Source organism: Prinia subflava, chromosome 19, assembly GCF_021018805.1.
Source record: "Prinia subflava isolate CZ2003 ecotype Zambia chromosome 19, Cam_Psub_1.2, whole genome shotgun sequence".
In the NCBI taxonomy this organism is placed as follows: Eukaryota; Metazoa; Chordata; class Aves; order Passeriformes; family Cisticolidae; genus Prinia; species Prinia subflava.
In genome coordinates, this window is record NC_086265.1 from 4,231,115 (window position 1) to 4,258,607 (window position 27,493).

Below are 27,493 nucleotides of genomic sequence, written 5' to 3' on the forward strand. Positions count from 1 at the left end.
GTGAAAGGCAGAAAATTCTATTAATTTCTCTCTGCATCTTCTTGTAAGAGAGGAGCAGAGGGCTCTGAGTATATTTAATATTAAAGCAAAGACTTGTGTAACAACAGAGTCCAACCTCTCCAAGGCAGCTTGAGGCTGACGTAGGAAAGAGAAGCTCAGAGTTACAAACACCTGTAGCTTCTTCTAAAACTATAACCAGCTTTAAAAGTTCTTTAACTTGATGCTGTTAGTTCCTGAAAGCAAGACTATGTGCTTTTTTGTGCTCTTGACCCCATTTCAAGGCTTTTAACAGCAGCAATCCATGATTTTCTTTATTTGAAACCCTTCTTACACTGCTTTGGCTGAGTTTTGATTCATAGCTGAGCTGCTGGAAACTGCACAACCGTTGTAGGATGCGCTTCCATGGTGCTGTTAGATGGCTCCTTGCTGATAAACATCCCTGGAAACATTCCCCCAGCACTGCCATCCTCTTCCCTGGCTTCCCCTGCCATCCCCCCAAAAACAAGGCAGGAGCCATGAGGGGACCAGAGGTGGGAATCGGGACAGCCTCACCCCTTCGTGGAGCTCTAGCCCAGTTCATAACAAACAGCACAGCCATGAATAAATAAGAGCCTGGACTGTTTACTGAGCGTTTTATTTGTACAAAGAGGCATAGCAGGGAGTGAGGAATGAGAGCAAACAGGAATTCTGCTCCAGGGAATGCAGAGCTGGGGCTGGGAGCTTCACCATCCACCCCCACGAGCAGCACAGGCTGCAGGCCAGGCTTCACAGTGATGAAGGACCGAGAAAAATCATGAACAGAGGACTCGGTGAGCAAAAGGAGGAGCAGAAAGCAATACAACAGTGCTGCCTTGCTGCCTCACTCTTGGATTAACAGCTCCATCTGTTCAAGGCCAGGCTCACTGTCATTTCACAAAACGGAAAGAAAAATCTCTCATCAATGCCAGCACTTGGTGTCCTTCAAACAGAACGGAAAACACCTCAGATGCAGCACAAGGGCTTGAGAACAGGTCAACAGCAATTATTCTGGAAGTTACACTATAAAACTCTAAATAAATTACTAAGCAAAACACCCCTATGTTAAATATCAAAGTAATAATTAGTAAAATCCAGTTACTACTTGTAGCAGTGCAAAACAAAATAGCAGCATTGGTATGGAAGTGGGATTCAGTGTAAACACTTGTTACTGAAACTGCATAAAATGGGTCTGGCTGGAGCTCAAACACTTCCAGAGCCCCTGCCTGGTGTGCAGACCTTTGGAGGCTCCTGTTCCCAGGAGCACAGTTACCAGCACACGCTGGAATCCCTCACCTGCACCCCAGTTCCCAACAGGTTCAGCAGGGCTGGTTTGATGGGAGGCTATTTGGGGCTTTTTAGGCAGGATTTAAAGCAAATAACGTCGGGAATGAGAAGCCTGGCCCGGGAAAACTACACCAGGATCAGGGTCATGCATCAGTGTTTTGCTCAGAGGCAAGAACGGACCAGACCCCCGCCCACTGCTGGGTGGGTCACTGAGCTTTACCTTTGGAATATTTTTGAATGGGACCTTAAAGCTCATCCTGTTCTACGCCCTGAACTAACAGGGACACCCCTCACCACCCCAGGCAGCTCCAAGCCTCCTCCAACCCCCAGAACGCAGCATTCAAACAAGGACCTGAATTAATCAGAAAGCAAAAAGTGGCCGTGGTGTGACCGAGCAGGTGGAGCCGCTCCTCGGACAATGTCCCCGGTCTCGCCGTGTTCCTGTGACAGCCCCCGGTGCCTGCACGTCCCGGGGATGCTCTCGAGCACTCGGTGTCGGATCAGCCTCGCCAAAACGCCGCGATTTGGGAGGCAGGCGCCTCGCTCCAGCCCCTGCCCCGAGCCAGACGGGTTTGCTGCGGAACACAGCCCCAGGAGCTCCAGGAGTCTGTCTGCTGAGGGAGGGGATGATTTCCAGCACGTTGTTGGAAGCCACATCACGATGGAGCCGTGTGATACAGCACGGGCAGAGAGGGGTGACAAGCCACACTCGCATCCTCAGGGCATCCCCAGCAGCCGACGGGAGCGGCGGCAGGACGGCGGGGACCGGAGGGGAGAACCTGCTGGGCCCGGAGCAGCGCCGGGATGCCGGGTACCATACGGGAAAACCGGCAGGGCTGAAGCGGTGCTGGAATGCCGGGTACCAGACGGGAAAACCGGCAGGGCTGAAGCGGTGCTGGGATGGTGGACGCCAGGTGGAAGGACCAGGTGGAACGCAGCATTCTCTCGATGCCCCGGCGGGTCCCGCTCCGCTACCGCCGCCGGACGGGCCGGTAGACACAGATGGCCATGAGGATGATGGTGAGCAGGAGAGCGCTGAGGATGCTGCCCAGCAGCACTGCGGCGGGAAGAGAAAGAACATGAATTAAACACTCCCTGCCCATCTCCCGAGCCCCCGGCCGAGCCGTGGCGGGGCTGTACCCGGTGCTCCCCGCTCCTCACCCAGGTTCTGGTGCTGCAGCACAGCGTAGGGCCGGCTGCGCTCCGCCGGGCCCGGGGACAGCGGGGACAGCGCCCAGCCCCGCGCCGCCGCCAGCCCCATCGCGCAGCGACACACCACGGACCCCGCCGGCCGCGGGCTTTGTGAGCCGGGCCCGGCCCTGCCCCTTCCTGCCGCCCGCCCCGCCCCGGCCCCGGCCTTCCGGGGAGCGGCTCCGGGAGCGGCACCGGGAGCGGCACCGGCACCGTCCACCCCGCGGTCCCTGCACCCCCATGGGCATCTTCTCCCCCCTAGCCCCGCGGTGTTCCCCCAGGCCCCCGCCGTCATGGACGTGGGTTCTTTTAGGTGTTTTATGGGCCCCGAACACCGAGGAGCGGTGATGCTGCACGGGGAGCGACGGCACTGGGAAGCCACGGCAGATTCGCACCTGCCCGGGGATGCCTCACCCCGACGCAGGAATTGCGTTTAAAATTAGTTATGTTAGGGATTTACCCTCTTCAAATTCCTATTCCCTGGATCCCCCGGGATGGGGCGGCTGGAGGCAGCGACCTGCCCGGCTTCAGCAGCGCCTGGGACCCACCCCCGGGCTCGGGCAATTCCCCCGCCGGACTTTGGATCTTTGTGGCAGGACAAGGCGTGTCCGGACAGCGACAGCCCCTCCGTGTTCCCCAGCCCAGCCCGAGCTCTGAGCCACGCACGGCGCTCCACGAACACTGCAGGCGAGCTCCGGCTCCTCTCCCTCCCGTATCCGAACATCGGCATCAGCTTTATTTTCCAAACACTACAGACAAGCACGGGGTGGCCTCCGAGCGAGGCAATTCCTCCATCTGCTCCGGGAGCTGGGGCTCTCCTCTGACCCCGGCGTTTGGCCCCTTGGCCCGCAGCGATGCTCCCGTTCTCCCGGCCGTGGATCGCAGGTTCTCCTGCCGGCAGCGAGAACGGGACGTGCCGGCGGTGCCGCTTCTCCCGGGGATGCTCGTGGAGATGCCGGGTCCGGTCCGTGGCGAGGAGGGCGATGGCAGCTGCCCCATCGCTGTGCCAAGGAAGGAGCCCGAGCAGTCTCCGTGTGCCCCGGCCGTGGCACCGCGCTACAGCACGGGGGCCATGCCCACCCCCTCTGCCTGGGCGGCTCTGGTGATCTTCTCGGGCCGAATGCAGACGGCGAGGCGCTGGAACAGACACAAAACACAGGGCGGTTCCTCCCTGCCCTGGAGCTGCATTCCTCCCAGGCAGCTCTCACGGTGGGGGTTAATTAACAAAGATGCTGAGGGTGGCACCAAGCCCCTGCCCGGTTCCCCAGCCTCGGGTGGGGTCCCTGCCCACCGCAGCCCACCCGGGAGCCCTGGGATTGTCCGTGCTGCTCCTGACCTGCTTGAGGGACCCCGGTGTCCAGACGAGCTTGTACACCATGTAGAGGGGAATGCAGATGAAGGACGATGCTCCGATGAGGAATCCCACCGAGATGCTCCACTCTGGGTACTGGTACTCAAAGAGGGTCAGTGGTGGCTGGTCCAGGAGGGAGCTGATGACGATGAACTGGAAGGAGCAGAGCCACAGGGGCCTCGAGTCCTGTGAGCAGTTTGGGCCCCTCACACCAAGACAGACATTGAGGGGCTGGAGTGTGTCCAGAGAATGGAACAGAGCTGGGGAAGGGTCTGGAGCACCAGGAGCAGCTGAGGGAGCTGGGAAAGGGGCTCAGCCTGGAGAAAAGGAGGCTCAGGGAGGATCTTCTATCTCCCCACAACTCCCTGATAGGAGGGGGCAGCCAGGTGGGGGTTGGACTCTGCTCCCAGGGAACAAGGGACGGAACCAGAGGAAATGGCCTCAAGCTGTGCCAGGTTACACTGGACATCAGGGAGAATTTGCTCACCAAAAGGGCTGTCCAGCCCTGGCACAGCTGCCCAGGGCAGTGGTGGAGTCCCCATCTCTGGAGGGGTTTAACAGATGTGTAGATGTGGGCCTTGGGGACGTGGGTGGTGACTTTGGCAGTGCTTGAACTCTTTTATCTTAGAGGGCTTTTCCAACCTAAATAATTCCCTGATCTCCCCAGCCCTGGCACTGATGCCAGCTCACCCCATAGGTTATCAGGGTACAGGGATTGAACAAGATGACCTTTAAGGTCCCTTCCAACCCAAACCATTCTGTGATTCCATGATTCTATGAACACCATCCATGTCCTGCTGCTCCCCCTGTGGTCCCAAATCCCAGCCAGCATGGACATCACAGGGACATCTCCCAGGCTGCCACCCTGGTTAGGTGAGGGCTGGGGGCCTCTGTCTAACAAACCCCGTGAGCCTGCAAGGGCTGCCCAGCCCTGTGCTGAAACAAACCCCTTTGCTGTGTGCTTTGATGGTAATACTCCTCTCTTAATAACCAGGGCAAAGCGCTTAGAGCCATAATTAATCCTCACAAGGCCTCTTCTGCTGCAGATCCGGTGAGATTAGACCCCTCTGCCGACAGCAGCCTTTGAAGTGCCGTGGGAGCTGGCATTTCAAAGGGATGGATCCAGCCCAGCACACGGGAGAGGGACCCGTGGCCGGTCCTGCCAGGGGTGCTGCGTGCTGGGAGGATGAGACAAAGCTCAGCTTGCACCCATGTGAGCACCCAGCTTTGCCCTGGAGCTGTGGAAAAGGCTGGAAAATGAACTTGCAGCTCCCTTTCTCAGTGAGGTCCTGGGGCTGTGGGCACTGTGACAGTGCCTGTGGCAGGACCAGCAGCACAGGGAGGGCTGGCAGGAGGTCCCACAGCCCTGTCCACTCTCCTGGTCACCTCGTGTGAGTGAGAGGGGAGTTATCCATGGCATGGGGAGCTGGGCAGCACAGGGGAGTGGCTGTCCTGCAGGGTGTCCAGAGGGACAGCGATCACCTTGTCCATAATTCGGCCATGGATACTCACTGCCAGCAGGGCCGGGCTGATGGCGACCCAGCACAGCTTCCAGAAGAGCCCCGGGGTGAAGCCCAGCATGGCTTTGACATCGTGGGAGAACCTCTGGATCCCTGCCAGAGGAGAGAGCCCTCACAGCCCCAGGGTCCTGCTGGGGACGTGGGTTCAGGGGTATCCACAGGGACACAACGCCCTCTGTTCCCATCCCAGCCTGGCCAGGAGCCACACACGGGGTCCAGTGCCCAGGATTTACTCACCTGGACAGGGCCACACACCCGTGTAGGTGCCCATGGGATGTTTTCCATGGCAGAGGCAGTTTCTTACCATAAAACCAGGAGACAGCGATGGTTTCCAGGAGCACCACTGCCAGGATGGAGCAGCCAGCACCAAACTCCTCCAGCAGCTTCACCACATAGGCCCCCCCCTGGAGCAGCGTGAGGAGGGAGAGGCTGCAGACACCACGAGGGGAAGGAGGGGATTTGAGGGGTCAGGGTGGGGTGGTGCCAGTGGAACTCACGTAGGTGAGGGTGCTGAGGGAGCCCAGGAAACAGACTGTGATGAGGCCGAGGACAAAGAGCTCCCGTCGCCCTGCCAGGACCTGGGGGTACTCATCCATCACAGCTGTGATCACGGCCTCCAAGCCTCCAAACTGCAAAGGAAGTGCTGGCATGGGGTGGGGAAATGGGATGTGGGGACAGTCCTGCTCTCTGAGAAAATCCACATGGCAGAGCAGGGATGTCCCATCCCACCCCATCCCATCCCATCCCAGCTGGGCTGTCCTGCTCCTACCGTGCTGTCCAGCCCCAGGGTGATCATCATCAGGAAGAAAATGATGGCGAAGAAGGTGGACCCCACCATGTTGGCGATTGCTTCAGGGTAGGTGATGAAGAGGAGGCTGGGCCCTAGGAGGGGACACTGGCTTGGTTGGCTCTTCCCCAATACAGCCCTGGGGGTGGGAATTCACCTGGGGAAGAGGCTGCTGGAGGGAGGAGAACCTTTATCTCTGGCGACATCCTCCACCTCCACGTCCCTCATCTCGGCCATGTAGCCCAGCACAGTGAAGATGACAAAGCCTGAGAGGAAGCTGGTGAGGCAGTTCACAGCACTGGTGACAAGAGCATCCCTGGAGGGCAGAAAAGAGGGAGAGACCCCACTCCAGGTCAGCCCTCACCCTGCTCCTGCTGCCCGGCTTTCCCCCACTCCAGTTCCCTGTCCTGGCCCCTCACACAAAAACCATCAGTGAAATGGGGAAAGATGCCCAGCCTGCAGCCACGGGGACCAGGAGCTGTTGGGATGTGGGGCACAGGAGCTGTTGGGATGTGGCAGTGGGGCACAGGAACTGTTGGGATGTGGGGCACAGGAGCTGTTGGGATGTGGGGCACAGGAGCTGTTTGGATGTGGCAGTGGGGCACAGGAACTGTTGGGATGTGGGGCACAGGAGCTATTGGGATGTGGCAGAGGGGACCAGGAGCTGTTGGGATGTGGCAGAGGGGACCAGGAGCTGTTGGGATGTGGCAGTGGGGACCAGGAGCTGCTGGGATGTGGCAGTGGGGCACAGGAGCTGCCAGAACTTGCCTCCACTGGGATGGACCCTCACCGGTAGCAGTTGTTGTGGAAATGGTTGTAACTGGCCAGAGCAAGGAGGACTCCAAATCCAGGCCCCAAGGAGAAGAAGATCTGTGCAGCAGCGTCCACCCAAACCTGGAGGGAGAAACAACAGGAGGATGGGCAGGGCAGGGGGTCCCTGGGGCTGGGAGGTGCCCCACAGTACCAATGGCATTTATACCCTGTGACAGGGGTGAGGCTGTGCTGGCACGTGTGTCCAGAGCTCCTCTCCTGCCTGCCCCATGCCCCCAGGAGATGTCCTGGGAGCTGAGGAGCTGCTGTGGCATGGAGTGAGCTCATTCCCACTCTGGGGTCCTGCATTAGCAGACCTCAGCAGTGTCACCCGTGCTCACCCACGCTCGCAGCAGGGATGGATGGAGGGGAGCCCCGAGCCTGCCGTGCCCGCTGCTGCCCAGCACGGCCCTCATTACCTTTAATGAGAATTCTCAAGTGCTGCCTGGTAATTACCCACAGGAAACCCATTGTCAGCCCAAGGGGGAGCACAGCACAAACAAAACCAGCCAGAATGAGATGGGTGATTCAATTACGGATTTACATTTCCAAGAGCCTGTCCAGGGCGTCTCGTTTCTGTGGGAACAAGGGCTCCATCGCCCTGTGGTGGGGCCAGACCCGTGGGCAGGGTTGGGTGGGTGTCCTGGGCAGGGGTTCTGGGTGCTGCCATGCCCAGATGGGTGGGTGGGTGTCCTCTGGAGGGCTCTGGGTGCTGCCGTGCCCCTGGCAGGGTGTCCCACCACGCACTCACCTCGGTGCTCAGGAGCTTGCCCCAGTCTGGGCGCAGGTAGAAGACGACCCCTCTCCAGGCTCCAGGCAGGGTGGCTCCTCGGATGAGCAGGATGAGCAGGACGACGTAGGGCAGCGTGGCTGTCACCCACACCACCTGGGGGGAGGCAGCTGTCACCCCATGGCACCACCGAGCACCCAAACCCCCGTGTTGGGCTCCCTCAGGGTGGCCTCAGGGGCAGGGGCTGAGGACGAGGTGACATTTCCTCTTCCAGGCAGGTGGGTGGCAAGATCCTAGCAGGTGATGGGTCCCTCCTGCCCTGGCAGGGCAGTGCTGGAGCCCTCCTCACCTTGCCAGAGGTTTTCACCCCTTTCCAAAGGCTGAAGTAGACGATGGTGAAGATGAGGAAGAGGCAGAGGAGCAGCTGCCAGCGGATCCCCCCGATGTCATGCAGACCCCCGGATTGCTGGATCTCCAGGACCTTCCTCCTGCAGGCAAGGATCCCCGCTGGATCAGCCCCAGGCAGGCAGTCCGTGAGCTCCTCAGGAGCATTCCCACCTCAGAGCCTGCTCCCAGAGCCCCCTCAGGGACGTGCCCTGCTCACACCATCCACATCCGTGCCCTTACGTGTAAAACTCCTCAGCGGGGGACCTGGAGAAGTTGGTCCAGGTCACGTTGCTCTTCCCAAAGTAGTTGGTGCAGTCAGGGGTGTTCCAGGGGTTGTCACAGCTGGCCCAGGGCAGGGTTCCCGAGAAGGACGAGTAGAAGTAGTAGAGAGCCCAGGCGATGATGGTGTTGTAGTAGAAGGAGACGTAGAGGCCGATGATGCAGATGGCAAAACCAATCCCTGGGGAAAGCAGGGTGGGGCTCAGCCCTGGGACACAGCTTTGGGGTCACGGTGTCACCTGGGCTGGGGGTGTCTCACCTTTAAAGATGGGGCAGATGCGCTTCCAGATGGGGATGGCGCCTGTCCTGTGGAACTGCCCCAGGGCCAGCTCCATGTAGAAGAGGGGCACCCCCCCGAAAACAGCCATCAGCGTGTAGGGGATGAGGAAGGCTCCTGCAGGGTGGGGAGCACAGCAGGGTGACCACCAGGCTGCCAGGGGACCATGGCATTGTCACCTCCCTCCCACCCGGCGCTGCCCCAGCAGGTTTGGACGTGTTTGTGAGAACTTTGGGAGTGATCTGGTCAGAGGAGCTCAGAGATGTGAGAGCCTGCTTGGTGTTCCAGCTTCCTGGGCTCCCAGGACAGCCCTGCTGGTGTCCCTGCCCTTGCTGGAGTCCCTGCCCATGCTGGAGTCCCAGCCCTTGCTGGGGAGGCACCATTTGGCCAGGATGGAACAAAGAACCACACAAACCATTGGGGTGCAGGGGAGGGGACACCCAGCACCCCTCAGGTATGGAAGAGTTTTGGAGGAAAATCTTACTGAATATGCACAGCCACCCCAAGACACATAATTAATGCTGTAATCTGCATTATTCATAACCTCCTCGTTTTTACTGGGGCTACACTTGTACCCCATGGAGCTTTTGGAAGTGGAACTGCTCTCTGAGTTCTGCTGGGATTAGTTAATTTAACCCCCTCCGGCTCCTCCTCCTGACAGATATGTGTGCTGTGGCATCCCCAGCACCCCAACATCCCCAGTATCCCCACCATCTCTAGAACCTCTAGCATCCCCAGCACTCCCAGTATCCCCAATATCCCTGTCACCTCCAGCATCCCAAAAATCCTCAGCACCCTCCTGCACCCTCCCTGTCTGCCTGGCAGGGCTGGCCCAACAGGACCAAGTGTTTTCAGTGTTTTCCTTCCAGGCAGAGCCCGGGTTGTGGGTGAGTCCAGAGCTGCCCATCCCAGTGTTCCCCCTCCTCGGTGGGGCTGTGCTCCCCCAGAGCTGCTCCCTGAACTCTTCACCCTCCCGTGTGTGTGGGGCAGGTGGAAACCACCCCCCCAAACCACAGGCACGCAGAGGGGCTCAGCTCTGCTCCCAGTCCCGCAGGAGCAGCTCACAAATAACTCTGTTTCAACTGTGTGGGCACCTGGGATCCACAGTTTTGCCTTGAGTATGGAACTAATTATCTCCTTCTAATTTTCCCAAGCAGCAGAGGATGTTCCCCGAAAGCTGACTTTGGCAATTAAATCCGCACAAAATTCTCATCCCTCCTTTCGCATTTCCGTGTGAGGGGGGTTTCTATCCTGCTCCATTCCAAGCAATTTGTTTAGTTGTCATTTACTGAAGGTTTTTCCCTTCATGGTGTCTCTCTGTCTTCCCTTCCCACTGATCCCTCAAAGCCGGGGCTGCTTGTGAGGTCCAGCACTGCCAGCCAGGACCCACAGCAGGAGGGTGGGATGCCCATGAGGATGATTTGCAACCAGGAGCCACCCCATAGGCTTCCCAGAGTCCTGAAATCACAAAGTGTGTGAACCTCCCAGCCCAAATTTACGGATCTTAATCCTTTTTTTGCAGTTTGGACCATGCTGATTTTTCCTTTGTGATCCTAGAGCTGCTAACGCACCTCTAATCCCACTGGGAAAGGAGGCAAAGACCGGGAAAAGAGTGAAAGACCAGGAAAGGAGGAAAGGACCCCAGGAAAAAGGATGGAGGGAGTGGAGGAGGATTTTGAATGAGGAAAGACACAAACAGAAAAGAGAGAGATGTCAGGAGAAGTTGGGTCAGTCTCTAAACCGCCCTGTCTGAAGTGGAGCAGCTGGAAACAAAGAAGGAAAAGAAAGAGTGAATTTTTCAGGGTTGGAAAGATGGAAATTGAGGAAAAAGGCATCTTTTCTCCAAAAGAAGACTTAAATAAACCCAGTGGTGTCCTTACCCCCTCCGTTCTGGTAGCAGATGTAAGGGAACCGCCAGACGTTGCCCAGATCGACGGCGAACCCGACGACGGAGAGGAGGAAATCCATCTTTTTGCTCCACTTGTCCCTGGGGTGGGCGTGGGGGTTTGGGGGTGCAGGGCTGGAGGGGGGACCCAGGCAGGGCTGCTCTGCCATCCTGCCAGCCCGGCAAATCCTGCAGGATTCAGGCGGAGTAACTTGGGGCCGGGAAGGATTTCTGTGTTGCTGATGACAGATCCGAGGAGGGGAGGGTCAGGCTGACTGCGCTTCCCCACCTCCCGCTGGAAACCCACGGCAGGAGAGCAGGCAGCAGGGAAACCAGAGCTCTGATCAAAGGCAGCAGGGGAGAGCAGCCCCCGAGCGAGTGTGAGGACCAGCCTGACCCTGCAGGGACTGGTGTCATCCCACAGGGACCAGCATCATCCCACAGGGACCAGCATCATCCCACAGGGACCAGCCTGACCCTGCAGGGACCAGCATCATCCCACAGGGACCAGCATCCTCCCACCGGGACCAGCATCCTCCCACCGGGACCAGCCTGACCCTGCAGGGACTGGTGTCATCCCACAGGGACCAGCATCATCCCACAGGGACCAGCCTGACCCTGCAGGGACCAGCCTGACCCCGCAGGGACCGGCATCACCTCCCGGGGACCAGCCTCACCTTGTGTAAATCAACATCACCCCGTGGGTCCCACCCAGGGGAGGGGATTCCAGCTCAGTTTTGGGGCTGAAGTGGTAAAATGGGACGGTGTTTCCTCCTCCCCCATGACAAATCCCTGTTTCTCTCTCCGTGGTGTGTTTTGCTGAGGAGGTGACACTGATGCTTGCAGGGAAATTTGGGAATCATGGAGTGGTTTGGGTTGGAAGGGACCTTTAAAGGTCACCTCATCCATCTGGGCTCGACGGGCCTCTCTGGGGTGTGAGTTGCTGGGAAAGAGCCACACGGAAGTGAAATAACTTTTGCAGCTGAGCTGTGACCAGGAGGGGATGGCAGCATCCCCAAAGCCACCGCTCTGCCCTGTGACAGCTTCGCGGCAAAATTCATTGCAGTGAAACGTGTCTGTGCAGGGCTTGCAGAGACCCGGGGTCACCGGGCTCTCCCGGGGCTCTGGGGGCCTCCAGCCCCGGCTTTCACAGCCTTTCCCATCTGTAATTAAAAGAAACTACAGGAGAGAAGCGGCTCCAGGGCCGTGGTGAGCGCGTTGCTGTGACGACGTGACGCAGCTGCCCGGCACGGGAAGCCTCTGGACACTGTTAATCCCTCAGGCACACACACGGAGACCCGTCAGAAACATCCAGTTAAAAGCACATTTATATTTCTTTCTGTGTGTATATGTCTGGCCCTGGCTGCCTGGGCTGTCATAGAATGGAATCACAGAATCATGGAATTGTGGAGGTTGGAAAAGCCTGGAAGAGGGTCCAGTCCTGCCAGTCCCTCCACAGGGTGGGCTGCACTCCACGGGCTTCTCCCTCTCTGCTGTGGAACCTGAGATTATTGTTGCTTTAAGATGAAATAATTGTTCTTGGGACACCTCTCCTGTGAAATACAGCAGTTTTCTGCTGGTGAGGTGGAGTGATGAGGATTTTACCTGAGTGAAGGGGTTGGGTGGAGGGCTCAGGGTGGTCCCTGGACTGGGGGGGGAGCGAGAGGAGATTTTGGAGGGTCCCAGCACAGCCCCTGCATCAGCCCCTGCTCCTGAGCCCGGCGTGGCTGCCCCCGAGCCCAGCCCCAGCATGCAGGTGAGGCACAGCTAATCTGCTGTGGTTTATACGGGATTTCCGTCCCTCCTGGGACTTCCCAGAGCCGTGGATCCCAATCCTTCAGCGCGGGAGGGGAGGTGAAAGCCGAGGCTGTGGGGGCTGCCAGAGGAGCCGCCCTTGTTCCGGGGTTTGGGATGAAGGGGAGAAATTCCCTCTGCCTGCAGAGCGTGCCAGGGGAGTGGGGTTTAACCCCCGAGCAAAGATCATCTCATGGCATGAATAACAGAACTGAGGCAGCTGGTGCTGTGCCAACCATGAAAAATATATAATAGATAATGGATAATAGATTGTAGATGCTGGCAGTAGTCAAAAAGAAATTTTCAGGCATCAGGCAGCAGCATAACTTGGGAAAGCAAGTCAGATTTTTTCATGCATTGCTCTGGAGGAAGACTTTCTAAACAATTCTTAATCTCTGCACTTGTTATTGCAACTTGTTTGCTTGCAAAGATGTTTATGGAAGAGTGTTGGTCTGAATGACCAACCTTGTTTCATTGTGTCAGAACACTGTATTAAAAATAGGTACCTTTTAATAAATATTGCTATATGCCCGCCAAGAAGATTGGAGTCTTATATCATTATTTCAGCTGTCCTGAATACTATAACGATAACAGATAATAACAGATAATAACAGATAATAGGTAATATTTTTTTCTCTGCTGCTGACCCTGCTCTTCTCCGGGTGGTTTTTGTGGGATGGCTCGATGTGATCAGTGGGAGACCCCTCTGTGCCCACGTCCTGCCCCTGCTCAGGAGGGCTCAGCAGATGGGCTCAGGCACTGTCAGGGGTCCCGGGGGTCTGTGGGGTCTGCGGGAAGCCGGGACAGCCCCCAGCACCCCTCGAGCACTGCACAAAGACCCTTTCCCAGAGTGAAGTATCGGCTGTTCAAACTCTGGAGTCTAAGCTCCTTCCTCTCTTGAAGAGTCTCTTGTTCCCCTCACACCGAGTTGTTAAATCACACCCGGGGGAGCAGAGCTGGGCCTGCAGGAGCTGGACCACGGCCGGGGCTATTCCCGCAGCCGTGCAGGGTTTGCAGAGCAGGGATGCTCACGTTGCTGTCCGGGAGCTCCCTGTGCTCAGGCACGGACAGGGCTCCGTTTCCCCGGCACTGCTCCAGCCCAGGGCTGAGCCGAGCCGTCGGTTCGGTACCTCCATCCCTGGCAGATCCCCCCGGGCCCTCGCTGGGGAGTGAATGAGCCGTGGATGCTCCCGGTGCCCCCGTCCCGCCGCCCCTCCGCTCATGCGGCAGCGGGTCGGGGCCGCGCTGTCAAAGCGATGAGGGCAGAGCTTTGAAATCTCCGTGTGCTTTGAGAAGCTGCAAGGTGCAAAGAGCTGCTGGGGATGGGAGGAGGGCAGGGGGAGAGGCGTTTTAGGGAGATCACGGAATGGTTTGGGTTGGAAGAGAACTTAAGGCTCATCCAGTTCCTCCCCCTGTCATGGGCAGGGACAACTTCCACTGCCCCAGATTGCTCCAAGCCCTGTCCCAGCCTGGCCTTGGGCACTGCCAGGGATCCAGGGACAGCCTCAGCTTCTCTGGGCACCCTGTGCCAGGGCCTCACCACTCACAGGGAAGAATTCCTTCCCAATATCCTGTTTCTACACCTGAGACTTTCCTGTTATTTTCCTTATTCAAAGCACAAATCGCTTCAGATTGAAGATGCAGAGTTTAAATCCAACTCAAATCAGATTTAAATTTGACTATCCATTGCTTTAGAAGTTATTTCTAAACACCACAATGACTTGATCAGCAGGATGCTTTTATCCCACCTGCTCATCCGTGGAGGGAAAGGCAGGGGAGTGAATTGTGGTCTTAAAACAACTATCCTGTTTAAGCTGCAGAGGCAGCAGTGGGAACTTTAATTTAATTAGCACGATACTCAGAGATATAACTTAATCACATTAAGTATAGATCAACATGCTCTCATTTAAGCTCTCCAAGCTCCAGAAAGCAGGGGCCAATAGTATCCCACCTGTCTTTAATCCGGGGTTTAAATCAGAATTTCCAAGGAAAAGGAACCAGCAAGGCTTGGGGGGAGTTTGTTCCCTTGCTTTTTTTCAGACGATTTTTCCCCAAAGATTCTGGGATCCATGTGGCCCAGCAATCACATTCCCCAGAGCTGCAGCTCGGTTACAATTGTGCTGCCACCACCTCTGCTAATGGGGATTTAACGAGCAAATAAGCAGCGAAAAGCAAACAGAGTACACGGAAATACGTGTACGGCCCAGGGCTCGTCCTGGCCCCTGGAAGGTACAGAAGGAACCGAATTCGGATTAATCCCGAGGCCAGAGCTCCCTCCTGTTCTCCTGCCAGGCTGGGCAGTGGAGGGAACCATGGGGATTGTGGTCCCTGCTGTCATCATCATCCTCACCGAGGATGAGCGCGGGGGGAAAAGTTCCGAGGCAGCTCTGGGGTCAGTCAGGGGGGTGGCGGGGGTGAGACCGTGTCCCTGCCGTGTCCCTGCCGTGTCCCCGCCGGGATGGAGCGGCGATGGTAGCGTGGCCGTGCCGGTGGCGCCGCTGCCCTCGCACTAACGCGGTTTGTAGTTATTGGAAACCGGACTGCGGAGGAGCCAGGATGCTGTTTCTATGGAAATGTCCTGGAACAGTAAACGAGGGGAGAGGAAAACAGAAGAGGGTGTTAACGGAGCTGCAGGCAGGGCGCTCTGCGAGGCGCTGTGATTTTGAGAGGAGGCATTGGGGGTCTCTGCTCACTGTCACCTTCCCGCCTGGCTGGAGCTCACCGCAGCGGGCCTGGATGGCTCACGCCTGAAAGGATGTGGTTGTCTCACCCCTGTGAGAGACCCCCAGAGCCCCGAACCTCTGTCCGAGGCCAGACACTGCCCCAGAGGTCTCTCCAGACACCCCCAGGGCTCTCCCCGTCCCGTGTCACCCAGCCCCGCCACCGCCGTCCCGGGCACCCCGGGGCTGGGTCGGGGGTGCGGGGACCTGGCCGGGGTAACGGGGGTCGGCTGGGGAAAGGGGGCTGGTGGCGATCCCGGGAGCTGTGATCGCATCATGGGACCGGTCCAGGCTGAGACACCCGCGGGAGCACCGGCCCGGACCCGGCCGCCCCTCGAGCCGCCGCTTCCAGGGGTACCGGGGGTACGGAGCGAGCCGGGGGTGTCGGTGCCGAGAGTACCGGGGTGCCGGGGAGCTGCGGATACCGGGAGTACCGGGGTGCCGGTGCTGGGGGTACCGGGAGCACCGTGGATGCCGGTGCTGGGGGTACCGGTGCCGGCAGTACCGGGGTGCCGGTGCCAGGGGTACCGGGAGCACCGTGGATGCCGGTGCTGGGGGTACCGGTGCCGGCAGTACCGGGGTGCCGGTGCCAGGGGTACCGGGAGCACCGTGGATGCCGGTGCTGGGGGTACCGGTGCCGGCAGTACCGGGGTGCCGGTGCCAGGGGTACCGGGAGCACCGTGGATGCCGGTGCTGGGGGTACCGGTGCCGGGAGCGCCGGGGATGCCGGTGCTGGGGGTACCGGTGCCGGGAGCGCCGTGGATGCCGGTGCTGGGGGTACCGGTGCCGGCAGTACCGGGGTGCCGGTGCCGGGGGTACCGGTGCCGGCGGTACCGGGGTACCGGTGCCGGTCGCGGATTGGCGGCGGCCGCGGCCCCTCCCCGGCGGGGCGGGGGGCGGTGCGGCCCGGCGGGCCCGGCCCGGTGCCCGGCAGTCTGCGGGCGCTGCGGAGCGAGCGCGGCCATGGCGGCGGCCCCGGCGGGTACGGCGGGCGGGGACCGGCACCGGGGACCGGGGGTGGCGGGGCAGGGCCGCACTAATGGGTCTCTTCTCCTCCTTTCTCCCCGCAGAGGCGGAGACCCGGCAGCGGCTGCTGCGCACCGTCAAGAAGGAGGTGGGTGCGGGACCCCCGGTGCCCGCGGGGAGCGGCGGCTGCGGCGGCTCCTGCCCGGGGGGAGCCCCGGGCCCGCCCGCCCACGCCATCCGCTGGCTCCGGCTGCTGCTTCCGCGGGTGTAAGAGCCCCCCAAAAACCAGCCCGGAGCGGGGCCGAGAGCCCAGGCGGGCGCGGTTGCGGGTCCCGGGGGGCGGAGAAGCATCCCTGCAGCGCCAGTGCCCCGCATCCCTGTGAAATCGCCTCTGGCTGCGGGCAGAGCACGCCACAACTTGGGATTTTCCGCAGGGAGAAAAGGGGCGACTCCCGGTGCTGCATCCTTCCCTTGGGAGCGGGGATGGGACGAGCCCTCCCGCAGCACGGCGCTCCTTGGCAGGGCGGGGGGCAGCGGGTGCTGGGGACCCCGGCCAGGAAAAGGGAGGGGGGAGGCCCAAATATGAGTGCCCGGTGCAGGGTGATGGTGTTTCGCATCTCGCTGTGCTCCCTCCCTCCTCTCAGGCACCTTTAACTCTATCAGTTTGGACGTTGTTTGATGCCGAGCTGCCCGTGTTTATCCCGTGTGTTACACCCGAGCCGTCGAGTCACGGAGCCGGCTCCTGCCCGGCGCTGAAGCCCTGGGTCACCGGGAGCTGCTGTCGTGCCCTGCCCACGCTCTGTCCCTGCAGGTCACCTCCCGGGATGTGTTTTGTTTCTGGTGTTTCGAGCTGTCCGGTTCGCAGGCTCCCGGGGAGTGCGAGGCACTGCTTGGAGCCGGAGGAGCAGACCCGGGGATGCTGGGTCTGGGGAGGGAGACAGCGCTGCCCGTCCAGACCACTTCCCACCTTTAATCCTGTGCCGGCTGTGGTGCTAAGGAATACTACTGGTTGCCTCAGCAACAGCTATTAAACCAGGGAAAGGCTATGACATTTATTTAGCGTTGTGGATAGAGCTGCCATCTCATTATTACTGTCTGTGGCAGCTCCTGAGTGCAGAGACAGCTGCAGCAGGGTGGGAGCCTGGGCTGCTCCTGGCGTCCCCCGGAGCCTTCAGAGCCCGGCTTTGCTCCCTCCCAGGGCCGTGTGCTGGGGGAAAGTGGAGCTGGTACCCCAAGGAGCAGAGCGGGGCTGGCCCGGGCCCTTCTGCTGGGTTTTGGGGAGATAATGTGGGTTTGGTGAATGCCAGTAAAGCCTGAGGGAGGGAAGGGGTGCGTGGGGAAAGCCCTCCTGCCCTGTGAAGGACCACCGTGGTGCTGTCACCTGGGTGTTTGGCTCACTCTGGGCTCTCTTCAGCATCCCCTTTGTGCTGACACGGAGCAGAGGCTTTTTCCTGTTGATCCAGTGTTTGGGATGTTGGTGTGGACGTGGATTCCCTGCCTGTGCAGGTTCCTATTCCCTTGGGATCTGCCTTCCACCTGCCCTTCCAGCCCTGCTGGAAGTGCTGAGCTTGGGCAGAGGCTGTGTCCAGCAATGGGGGCTGTGGGTGCACAGCCACAAGGAGGGGGAATTCCAGGGAGGACCTGTGCTCCCCACCTGGGCTTTGCCGTGGTAGGAATTAAAAACCTGGGCAAACATGATCCTTTATGTTATGGAGTAAATTGTTTAGCACTATTCCTGAAACCTGGAGCAGGTGGGGCGTTCTTGTGCCTGTTACTCCCTGCTGATGCTTTTGGTTTTTCTTCCTCATCCAGGCTACCTCAGGTTAAGCCAGGAGCTTGTGCAGACTCCAAGGAGCAGTAGAAAGGGCCAGCTGCAGAGATTTGGGGTGTTTTTTTTCCCACTCCCAGAATTTCAACCTTTCTCAGAGCTGTATTATTCTCATTTCATGAGGCCACGCCTGGTTTTGCTCCAGCCAGGGCCCTCAGTGCAGGTGAGCCCAGCTGAGAGAACAGGGACAGGGCTGTCCTTGGGGAGCTGTGCCACATCTGTCACCCCAGGGCCATAACTGAGTGAGGCAAGCACTGGGAAGAAGGTCTGATCCCAGCAGGGACAGAAACAATAAACTGGACTCACCCAGGGCACTGAGCAGCCCTCAGTATTTGGCTGTTGCCATGGTTAAGGCCCTGGATTCTGGAGAAGTCCTGTGCTGCCGTGGATGTGCAGGTTGAGATGAGCTGTGTTATCTGTCACCATCTTCTTCCTCCCCCCACACCCAGCCCCGGATGGTGATAATAAATCAAACCAACCCTGGAAGCTGCAAAATTGACTGTTTGTCAGCAGGCTGCAAGGGAAGGAGGGAAGTCTGACTTTGTGCCCTGTTATGCAGGATAAAGCAGTGTGCCCAACATTCTCTGATTATTTTTTTTTAGAGCTTTTATCAGATGGATCAAGGCTATTTTACAAACCCAAAGCCTGAAACACCCAGGTTTGGAGGAATGTGGGTTTTCAACTAAAAGTATTCCCCTTGCAAGCTCTACTCCTCCCCTTCTTTTACAAGTTTTTTGAATAGAGGAGAGTCCTGAGGTGTGTTTTGAGCCCCCTCCAGGCAGCTGCAGGGCACAGAGGAAGGGGAGCAGGTGTTACCTGTGCAATCCACCTGCACACGTGTCCCTGGAATATGAGCTGAGTGAAAAGCTGAATGGTGTATGAAAGCAAACAGTCATCCTGGTCATTCTTCTGCAAAAACTTAGTTTATGTTTAACTTGCCACTCGGGAAGCAGCTCTGAGTCTTTTCTCATCAGTAACTGTTGAACCTGGATTGAGAGTTTTGCTGCCTGTTCTTAGAATTCTTTCAAAAATTGGGGTTGGCCACAGCCTGCTTGTCTTCTACCAGATATATTGTTTATTTTTCAGTAGCTGGAATGGTTGTCACTGTGTGGCTGTTGACTAATTCCTTCATCATGTGTCATGGGAACAGCAGTCAGTCTCTTCCTCCCACCCTTTCAGAGAAGCCCCAGCCATGTTGCCTGGTTTGTGGCTAAATAACACAAATGACTGGTAAGAGCAATGTTTTTGCAGCTTGGGTTTGTTTTTCTGTGTGCCTGCCGTTCCAAAATATCAGATTGCAGGCGTCAGTGCCAGCTATTTCATTCTGGATGGGTGGAAAATGGTAAATTAATTTAATGTTACTAGGATTTGAAAAATTAATGTTGAGAGCTTTAAGCTTTAAGTGTTCTTGAGGCCAGTTTATTAAAAAAAAAAAGGGAAAAGGGCTTTGTGCAGCTGTCAAAAGTGTTCAGGCAAGATAAGGATGAGGATGATGAGCTGCAGGTTGGTAATGAAAGCTGCTGTTGGCAGAGGGACCCTCTGATGTCTCTCAAGCACCCAGGGCAGCCTTTTTTAGATGTTTCTGTACCAGGAGAGAACAGAGGGCCCTTAATGCAGCATTTCTCGATTGCCTGCATCGATCTGCTCTGAAGAGCAGCCCTGATCACTGGGGACCATTTCCTCTCCTTTCCAAGATAAAAGCAGGGCTTTGCACAAGAGCTCTCGTGCTCCACAAACCCCTGGCGTGAGCCTTCATCCCCAGAGCAGGTTTTGTGCTGCTTTTCACCTTCCTCACACCTTCCCTGGGCCGGGGTGACCCTCTCTCCTTTTCTGCCAAAATATCCCGCCCTCCTCCCTCCCATTGTCCTGGCTGTTGCCATGGAAATACCTGGCTTTGCACGGATTCAGGATTTCAGGGTAATTTGGGGCTGGAAGTTTCAGCATCATCCTCTGCCACGTCTCAGTGGGTCCAAAAGCCTCACCAGGGTGACAGCACTACCTGGGAAAAACAGGAGCTTTGGGATGTGGTGAGAACAGAACCTGTCTTCGAGGCTGGGTGTGCTGGAAGCACAGAAATGACTAAAGTTTGCCTTGAATGTTTCCTTAAATGTCTGTACTGAGCATTTACAGTGAGCAGTGCCCACAGATGGCGTGGAAATGTGCCTTTGACAAGCACAACAGGAATAGAACCAGCTATAACGTGATCTTAGGCAGCTTAAATTAGTGTTGCAAGCACGGATTTTTTGGCCAAGAGTTGGTGCTCTGTGAAGAAAGTCTGGTACAAAACACCATCAGCAAATACACATGGCTGGGATCACCCCTGTGTCCCCCAGGCTGCAATGTTTGCATTATGGATCCTTCCATCAATATATTTTAAATTAATTTTCCAGCAAACTGCACAAATATTCGGAGTTCTCCTCCTCCCTTATCCCTTCAGGGAGCCTCATCCCAGTTCTCAGCTGTTCCTGGGGAAGGGCTGGCCCGGAATTCCCTCCCCTGTGTCACGAGGAGGATCCCTCAGCTGCAGGAGGTGCCATGTTTTATTCAGCAAAAGGTCATAAATAATTAAATAAGACTTTTAGAAACGCCAAAGGTCTCCGTGGGTGGGAGGGTGATCGATGTTTCTGAGGCAGCAAGGACAGGGAGCTGCCAAATGGCTTTCAAGGCAAGTGCCTGGTGCCATCAGAGCTGTGCCTGTGCTGTCCCCTCGTGCCAGGGGCCACCAAAATGTCCCTGGGTATAAACGGTGCCTGTGCCCTGCAGCTGGGGGTGTTTTAATTGATCTGAGCACAATTAATTGGGATTTTTTTTTAGTGATCAGCTAGTGAACTCTTGGAGAAGTGGCTGCAGCTCGTGGTGGTGCTGGGCAGTTTGTCTGGCATCTGTTTTTGGGATAAAATCAGGGTGTTGGTTGCTGGAAAGATGAGGGATGTGGTAGTGCAGGAGAAATGGGGAAATCCTGCAGCACTGAGTTTAAAACTGAGAATTTTACCAACAAGGCTGCTAAAAAAGGGTGTTGTAGCAACAAGACAGGCAACAGGCAGACATTTCATTTTCAAATTAAAAGATAAATCTGGTTGGTGAGAGGTTTCAGTCTGAGAAGTTCTGCTTGAGCTGAAAAAGGTGCCCAGCATGGGCAATGTGATGAAATTGTCCCAGGATTTGTCCCAGGTTTTGTCCCAGGATTTCCATCTAGAAATAGATGGAATTGGCATGGGCAATGTGATGAAATATCCCAGGATTTCCACCCAGAGACTCCTGTGGGCATCAGAAGGATGTGGGGTTTGGAATAATATCTTTGTGTCCTGGAGCTGAGCAGAGATTCTGCACGTGCTTTGCCTTGGACACCTTTGGTACATCCAGCAAAACCAGGCTTGAATTCCTGCTGGGAAATATTCCCCTGCAGTGCAGAGGAGTCTGTCCTTGCAAATACAGCCCTGCCTGGGGCTGTCCTGGTGTTGCATCCCAGTGATCCTTCAGCATTCTGTAACCCCTGGGAAGTGACAGTGCTGCAGTGTTCCATGGACACAGCTCTGGAGCTTGGGGAGCTGCTTCCCGTGGAGCTTTTTTTGTGGAAAGAGACCTTGGTTGGGAGAAGGAATTACAGGAGAGCTCAGACTACAGCAAGGAATGCTCACATGCACTCCTTGCACCAAAACTGACACGGAAAATGGCATTTTTTAAACTCCCAGAATTAGCTTCAAACACATAATCAAAGCAGTGATGAGAACACTGATGAGAAGGAGAAAGCTCCAGCTTGGAAAAGAATTTGAAAAGAAAATGTACAAAAGCAAATCAAGTTTAAAGCCTCTTTCATCAATGGATTGGGTGGTTTGGGTGGGTTTTTAAAAATTATTTTGTTGTTTGATGGCTTTTGAGGGCTTGATGGTTCTCCTGGGCCAGGTGGGTTGAACGGGAACAATGAACCTGGAAGTGCTGGGTGAATGGTTGGGCTCAATGATCTTTGAGGTCTGTTCCAACCTGAACAATTCCATTATTCTGAGATGAATTCTGTGATTCTGAGGGGGTGCAGGCAGTGCAGCTTCCTGGCTCTGGTCTTGCAGCATCTCATCCACCCCATCAGACACCCTGTGTAGAGGTGTTCAGAGGGACCAGGAGATCCCTCCATCCCCTCCATCCCCTCCATCCCCTCCATCCCCTCCATCCCCTCCATCCCCTCCATCCCCTCCATCCCCTCCATCCCCTCCATCCCCTCCATCCCCTCCATCCCCTCCATCCCCTCCATCCCCTCCATCCCCTCCATCCCCTCCATCCCCTCCATCCCCTCCATCCCCTCCATCCCCTCCATCCCCTCCATCCCCTCCATCCCCTCCATTTTTTGCGGTAAATCCTTTGGGTTTGGGATGGGATGCTCTCCCACTGGTTTGGCTCCAGTGTGTTGCTGCTGTGCCACACTTTTTGCTCATCCAGGCATTTTTTGGTGCTGGATCTGGCAACCAGGCCCATTCCTGGATTTGGAGACCAGGAGCATCCCCACAGCTGCTCTCAGCCTGTGACAACGTGAGTGAGCTTGACCCTGGGACAGGACTGGGAAAAGGATCTCCCTGGGGACTCTGTTTGCATCTGGCTCGCTGTAAACAGTTTCACAGAGTCATGAGCATGGCCAAATAGACAGGAGGTGCTGTGCTTCCACAGAAATGCCTTAATAACCAGTGAAGAGGCAGGAAAATAGACATCAGGCATCCCTGAATGATCCAGAGGACAGGTTCTGTAGGGAAAAATCTGACCAGTTGTGAGTCAATATTGCTTTGGATTAATTAAACCTGGAGTTCTTGGCTTGCTCCTGGTCCCTGCACCTCAGTGGTGGCTGGGTTGTGATAATATTTGGCTTGTTCCAGCAGTGTAAATGACAACAGGGCTGGGTGACAGGAAAGCTGGGCTTTGGATGGTGCATATCCCTGGGAATTTTGTAGCAGAGGGGTCTAAACCTTCATCCCAGCCTGGGGTTGTTGGACATGTGAGGGTTTGATTTCACTTTCCAGGGAGACTTCTCCTGTTCCCTCAGCTGGATCCAGGGGGGTTGTTTGTGCTGTTGTGGAATACTTGATGATATTCCTCTCGAGTTTACCTACAGCTAAATTATTAGTTGCTGTTTTAATTTCCTTTCTAACAAAAGAAGAGCAAACATCTCATTTCCCTAGGCTGGCGTGAGCTCCAGAGTGGGCAGCTTCATCTGCTGGGATTGTTCTGGCTACAATCTGAGAATTAGCATTAAAATGCTGGAATGCAGCACATTCAGAGGCTGCTGGAGTCTTCTCTGTGGAGGGAGCCCAGTGTGGCTGAGCCCACGTTCCCTCCCATCCCTGGGGTGTCCCAAAGTCCCTGCGGATCCGGGAGCACGTGGCAGGTCCCAGCTGTGGTGGTGCTGATCCCAGCTGGCTGTGGGGAGTCCTTTGGGGTCTGCAGACAGCAGCACGGGAGATCTGTCAGGAGTTCTGGGGTTCTCTGGCTCCTTGCTGCCCTACAGATGCCAGCTGTGTCTGTTTGGGCAAATGTGAGATGGTTTTGTTGGAAAAGTGTCTTGGTACGTAGAGAAAGTTCGGATCTCTTGGCTCTGTTCCCTGGAAGTGTCCAAGGCCAGGTTGGACAGGGCTTGGAGCAACCTGGGACAGTGGAAGGTGGCTCTGCCCATGGCAGGGGGTGGAACTGGATGAGCTTTAAGCTCCTTTCCCACCCAAACCATTCCAGAATTCCAAGATATCCCTTCTTTTGCTTTACGAGGCCATGTCTGTCTGTCTGTCTGGCCTCTACCTTCTGGGGCTGGTGTTTGTGTTTGCCACATGCCAGGTGAGTGCCCTTGTTGCAGTGCCCTTCCCAGTCCTTTAGACTTCCTTGATTTATTTTTAGCATTACAATCTCAGCCAACAAAGTGCAATTTTTTTAAAATTTTTTTTTTTACATTTAATGAGTAATTTTCCACTAAACTGTGTGTCTTGGAAGGTGTTTTATTTGTGCCTCGAGCGTGCAGGTGGTTTGTGCAGTGTTGGCACTGAAATGCCCAGGCAGAGCCGGGTCCTGCTGTCCTGGATGGTCCCCAGGCCCTGGACAGACAGATGGTCACTGCCCTGGGGAAGGCCCTGTGGCCTGAGGCACTGCAGGCATTGTGTCAGCATACTGAAATTTCAAACCATTTGAATATGCTGTTTATATTGGAATATCTCCTGATGGAACAAGAACTGGTAAAGACAGGTCTCTGCACATTGATTTTCAGGTGTATTTTTGGGGGGGGTGTAAAATCCTGATACCACCAGTGCTGCCATGAGTGTACATTTAATATCCGTGTGTCATTATTTCCTGGGAGATAGCTGGATGTGTGAGGGAGCAGTGCTGAGTCCTGCTGACAGAGGAAGCTCAGCCTGCCTGGGTGAGGGTCAGGAGCCATCTGGACAAGGGTGGCTCGGCCAGCTGGGAGAGCCAAACTTCAGGGAATCCCTGAGGGCCCAAAATATGAACTTCCCAACCAGGGCTGCTCCCAGGGGTGCTCAGGGATGGCCCCTGGGCTGGGCAGGCTGCCAGAATGCCTTTGGTAGAATTCCAGGTGGAGGAAAAGGGGCCCCTGGGCACTGGTGGACACGAGGCGTGTGCTGCTTCCCATCCTGCAGCCAAGGCCAGGGGATGTGTGGGAGACAGAGGCTCCTCTCCTCTTGCTGGGACGTGCTCTGTCCCCATTTCTGTTGCTGAAGTGTAAAATAAAATGGTGCTGGAGCAGGGAGCCCTCAGTGAGGATTGCAGCTGCCCCTTCCCTGGTGCCCAGCATGGGGCACTGGGACAAGGGGAAACTGTGGGAGGGAGGTCAGGAGTGAAGGAGCACCAGGAGGGGCCCTGGCCAGGGACAGCTGCGGTTTTAGGACACAATAAAGCTCTAAAGGGGAAGATGGAGCTTTATCCTGGTCCCTGGGGTGTTCCTGCAGGTGGAGTCACTGCTCTGAGTGCAGGGCTGGGATGTGGGAGGTGCAGGAGCTGGACCAGGCTGTGCCAAGAGGAATTTCCCACCGCTCTGAGCCGCCTCCAGTCCCGAGCTCCACATCTGGGTGACATTCCTTGCTGTGACTTCCTGACTCAGTGCCAGGGGAGCTGGCATCCAGGGGGGTCTCAGGGCTCTGAGCAGGGAGCAGGGCTGGGATCTCACCTGATGGCTCTGACACAGAGCAGCTCTTGGCTCAGAGAGGGCTCTGCTCTTAATCCATACTCAGGATTTCCTTTATGGAGCTGTCAGCCATGCATAATTGACCTTGATTATACCTTGCAAAGGAGTTTAATTCCCCAAATGATGCCATTAAAGGTCTCCCATTCATGCAAGGTTTGCTTGGCCAAGTCTTGACCTGCTGTATTTCCCTCCTCCCCGTGCCCTCAGGGAGAACACCTTGCTAAGCAGAGCTTCCTTCACACCCTCAGCTCCGCACTGGGAACACTTTCCCCTGTGTCTTCCAAAACCAAGATGTTACAGAGGCACTGCAAGATGAGATCCAGGCATGCTGGCAGCTGTGTTTGAAAGGAAAAGGGGTTGGGAACTGAATGTTTAAGGAGCAAAGATTCAGCTGGGCTTTGGCAGGATTAGGGGGAGTGAGAGCTGGGGATGGAATCATCACTCTGCTGCCAGACCTGACCTGGTGGTCTGACCTGCTGTCTGCTCCCTGCAAAAATTACCCTCCTAATTTGTGTGGGGTCCTGTTTGTTTCTGTCCCCTAATCGTGCCCCTGATGAGCATCAAGTGACAGCTTCCTCTGGATCAGCTGAGTGCCAGTTGTGAGTCAGAGAGGGCAGAGCTGCTGGCACTGCTGTGCTCATGGAATTGCTGGGCACAGCTGGTGCCAGGTGATCACTGAATCAGGCACTGATGGATAGTTGCAGTCATTTGGGACAGCTGTGTCGCAGGAAATTTGTCAAACAAAATGAGAGACCAGAACAATGCTGTAAAAACCTTAAATGTGAGATTTGGGTACCTTTATTAGATGACTTTTATCTAAGTGTTGCTCAGTTCCCTCAGTTAATTCTCAGCTCATCGTTTTCCTCCTGTGAAGTTTCTCAAAAATGAAACAAGCCCTTTTTTATACCTGACTTTCTGAAGTATCTGGTGCTGCTCGGCAGGCAGAGCTGCATCAATCCTCCATGAGATCTCCCGTGCCACTGGGAAAACCTGGGAGCAGAGGAGGTTCCTGTGCACCCACCCCACCCCAGGTCTCCTCGCTCTGGTCCATGACTGAAATTCCACATTTTCCACAACTCCCTCTGTCCTGCAGGTGAAGCAGATCATGGAGGAGGCCGTGACGAGGAAGTTTGTGCACGAGGACAGCAGCCACATCATCTCCTTTTGTGGTGAGTCTCCCGTGCTGGCCTGGACTGGGGCTTTTGGTGCTGTGCATTCCCTGCCCAGCCTGTGCCAAAGTGCCATTCCTGGGAACACGCTCCAGCTCCAGGACCTTGGGCTGGGGAAGTGGGCAGTGCCAGAGGATGGATTGTTCTGGCAGAGGTCAGAATCCCTGAGGTCTTTGTGCTTCAAATATACAGGGATGTGTCAAAAGAGGGAGGGGTGCTGGCAGTGTGTGCAGCCATTGAGGAAGGACTAGAAATAATATTTTGTTTTCAAATTCCCTTGAGAACCGATTCAGCTGAAAGTCTGTCAAGTCCAAATCTTCTCTTTGCTGTTACGGAACAGGAGTTTATGGAAAGGAAACTGGGCTTTCTGACATCAAAGACACTCAGGAGCCTGTTCCCAGCCCGTGGCCCCTGAGTGGCATCGAAAGAGCAGAGCAGACTTCCAGGTGTGACTCATTCCCTGCATTTCTGTGCAGCACGAGGCTTCTCAGCCCGGGGTTATTTATAGGCTCCTGTGACAGGGAGCTGAGGCACCCAGGCACGAAGGGCTCCTTGGTTCCTTCTGGCCTCTTATAAGATGCTGCTGCCCTTTCCCTGGTTCTTGGTGTCCCCTCCTGCTCCGTCTGCTGCTCCTCTCACTGGCACGGTTCCTGCACCTTCCCCGGTGCTGTGTCTCTCCAGGAGCTGGGTGAGCTTATAAATAACCTCCTTCCCTGCCAAGCAGAGCGTGCTGCAAGCCTGGCTCTGCCTGCCAGAGCTGCCCTTTTCCCTGGAGAGAGCTGCCTTCCCAGCAGAGCGCTGCTCACGGAGCGCAAACCCCTCCGGACAGAGCCGGGGCTCTGGCAGGGAGGGGCAGCAGCCCCCGGCCCCCCGGCAGTGCTGGCAGGGGGGGTTTGGGGCAGACAAACACGAGCTGGCATCTGTCACGTCCAGACTGCCCTGGGAGGCTGACGGGGGCCGTGGGAGCCCAGGATTTGGTGTCCACGTCAGCCACGGCTGCTCAGCCTGAGTTTGGATCATGTCAGAGCTCTGGGCAGCTCAGGAATAGCTTCAGTCTTTTGCCAGCAGTCAAAGCTCCCCCCTTACCTGGGTGTAGCTGAGCAGGGCCCCTGCATCATGTGTGTCTGCTGTAGATTGTATCCTGTATATCCTGGCTCTGCTGTGAGTTATATCCTGAGGGATGAGGAGGTGATGACACAACTGAGCTCCAAAACTCACCTGATTTAAAAACCCTACCCCTGGATTTAGTAGAGCACGAGGAGAGTTTTTCCAAAGGAAGCTGCACATTTCCCTGTTGTTTTGCCAGCAGAAGTGGTGTTTTGCATGGGT

General features: G+C 56.4%; 2 protein-coding genes and 1 pseudogene across 4 annotated transcripts in view; 1 reads left to right on the top strand and 2 right to left on the bottom strand.

Annotated features, from left to right (window-relative positions):
* Positions 1-618: 618 nt before the first annotated feature.
* On the bottom strand, positions 619-2,630 carry C19H12orf76 (chromosome 19 C12orf76 homolog). Its single transcript, XM_063415936.1, has 2 exons — positions 2,464-2,630; positions 619-2,359 (listed from the first exon to the last, which is right to left on the bottom strand). The coding sequence occupies exons 1-2, from the start codon at positions 2,561-2,563 to the stop codon at positions 2,274-2,276; spliced, it is 186 nt and encodes a 61-aa protein (XP_063272006.1). The 5' UTR covers positions 2,564-2,630; the 3' UTR covers positions 619-2,273.
* A 2,237-nt stretch (positions 2,631-4,867) lies between these two features.
* On the bottom strand, positions 4,868-10,689 carry LOC134560202 (sodium-dependent serotonin transporter-like; annotated as a pseudogene).
* A 5,093-nt stretch (positions 10,690-15,782) lies between these two features.
* SGSM1 (small G protein signaling modulator 1) overlaps positions 15,783-27,493 on the top strand; it is a 34,693-nt gene continuing 22,982 nt past the window's right edge. For 2 of the 3 annotated variants that reach the window (XM_063415799.1, XM_063415800.1), the window contains exons 1-3: positions 15,783-16,015; positions 16,104-16,147; positions 26,089-26,164. In XM_063415799.1, the coding sequence (XP_063271869.1) occupies positions 15,796-16,015; positions 16,104-16,147; positions 26,089-26,164 (340 nt within the window). In that variant the 5' untranslated portion in view covers positions 15,783-15,795. Of the gene's footprint in view, positions 16,016-16,103; positions 16,148-18,900; positions 19,058-26,088; positions 26,165-27,493 lie in introns of those variants that run through there. The other variant, XM_063415801.1, reaches the window with a different exon arrangement.

Bases quoted from the DNA above. Each gene is read 5' to 3' on its own strand.
- C19H12orf76 (XM_063415936.1), bottom strand. From the start codon at position 2,563: ATGGGGCTGGCGGCGGCGCGGGGCTGGGCGCTGTCCCCGCTGTCCCCG. The intron at 2,360-2,463 runs GTGAGGAGCGGG...TTCCCGCCGCAG, and splicing joins GCTGCAGCACCAGAACCTGG to TGCTGCTGGGCAGCATCCTC.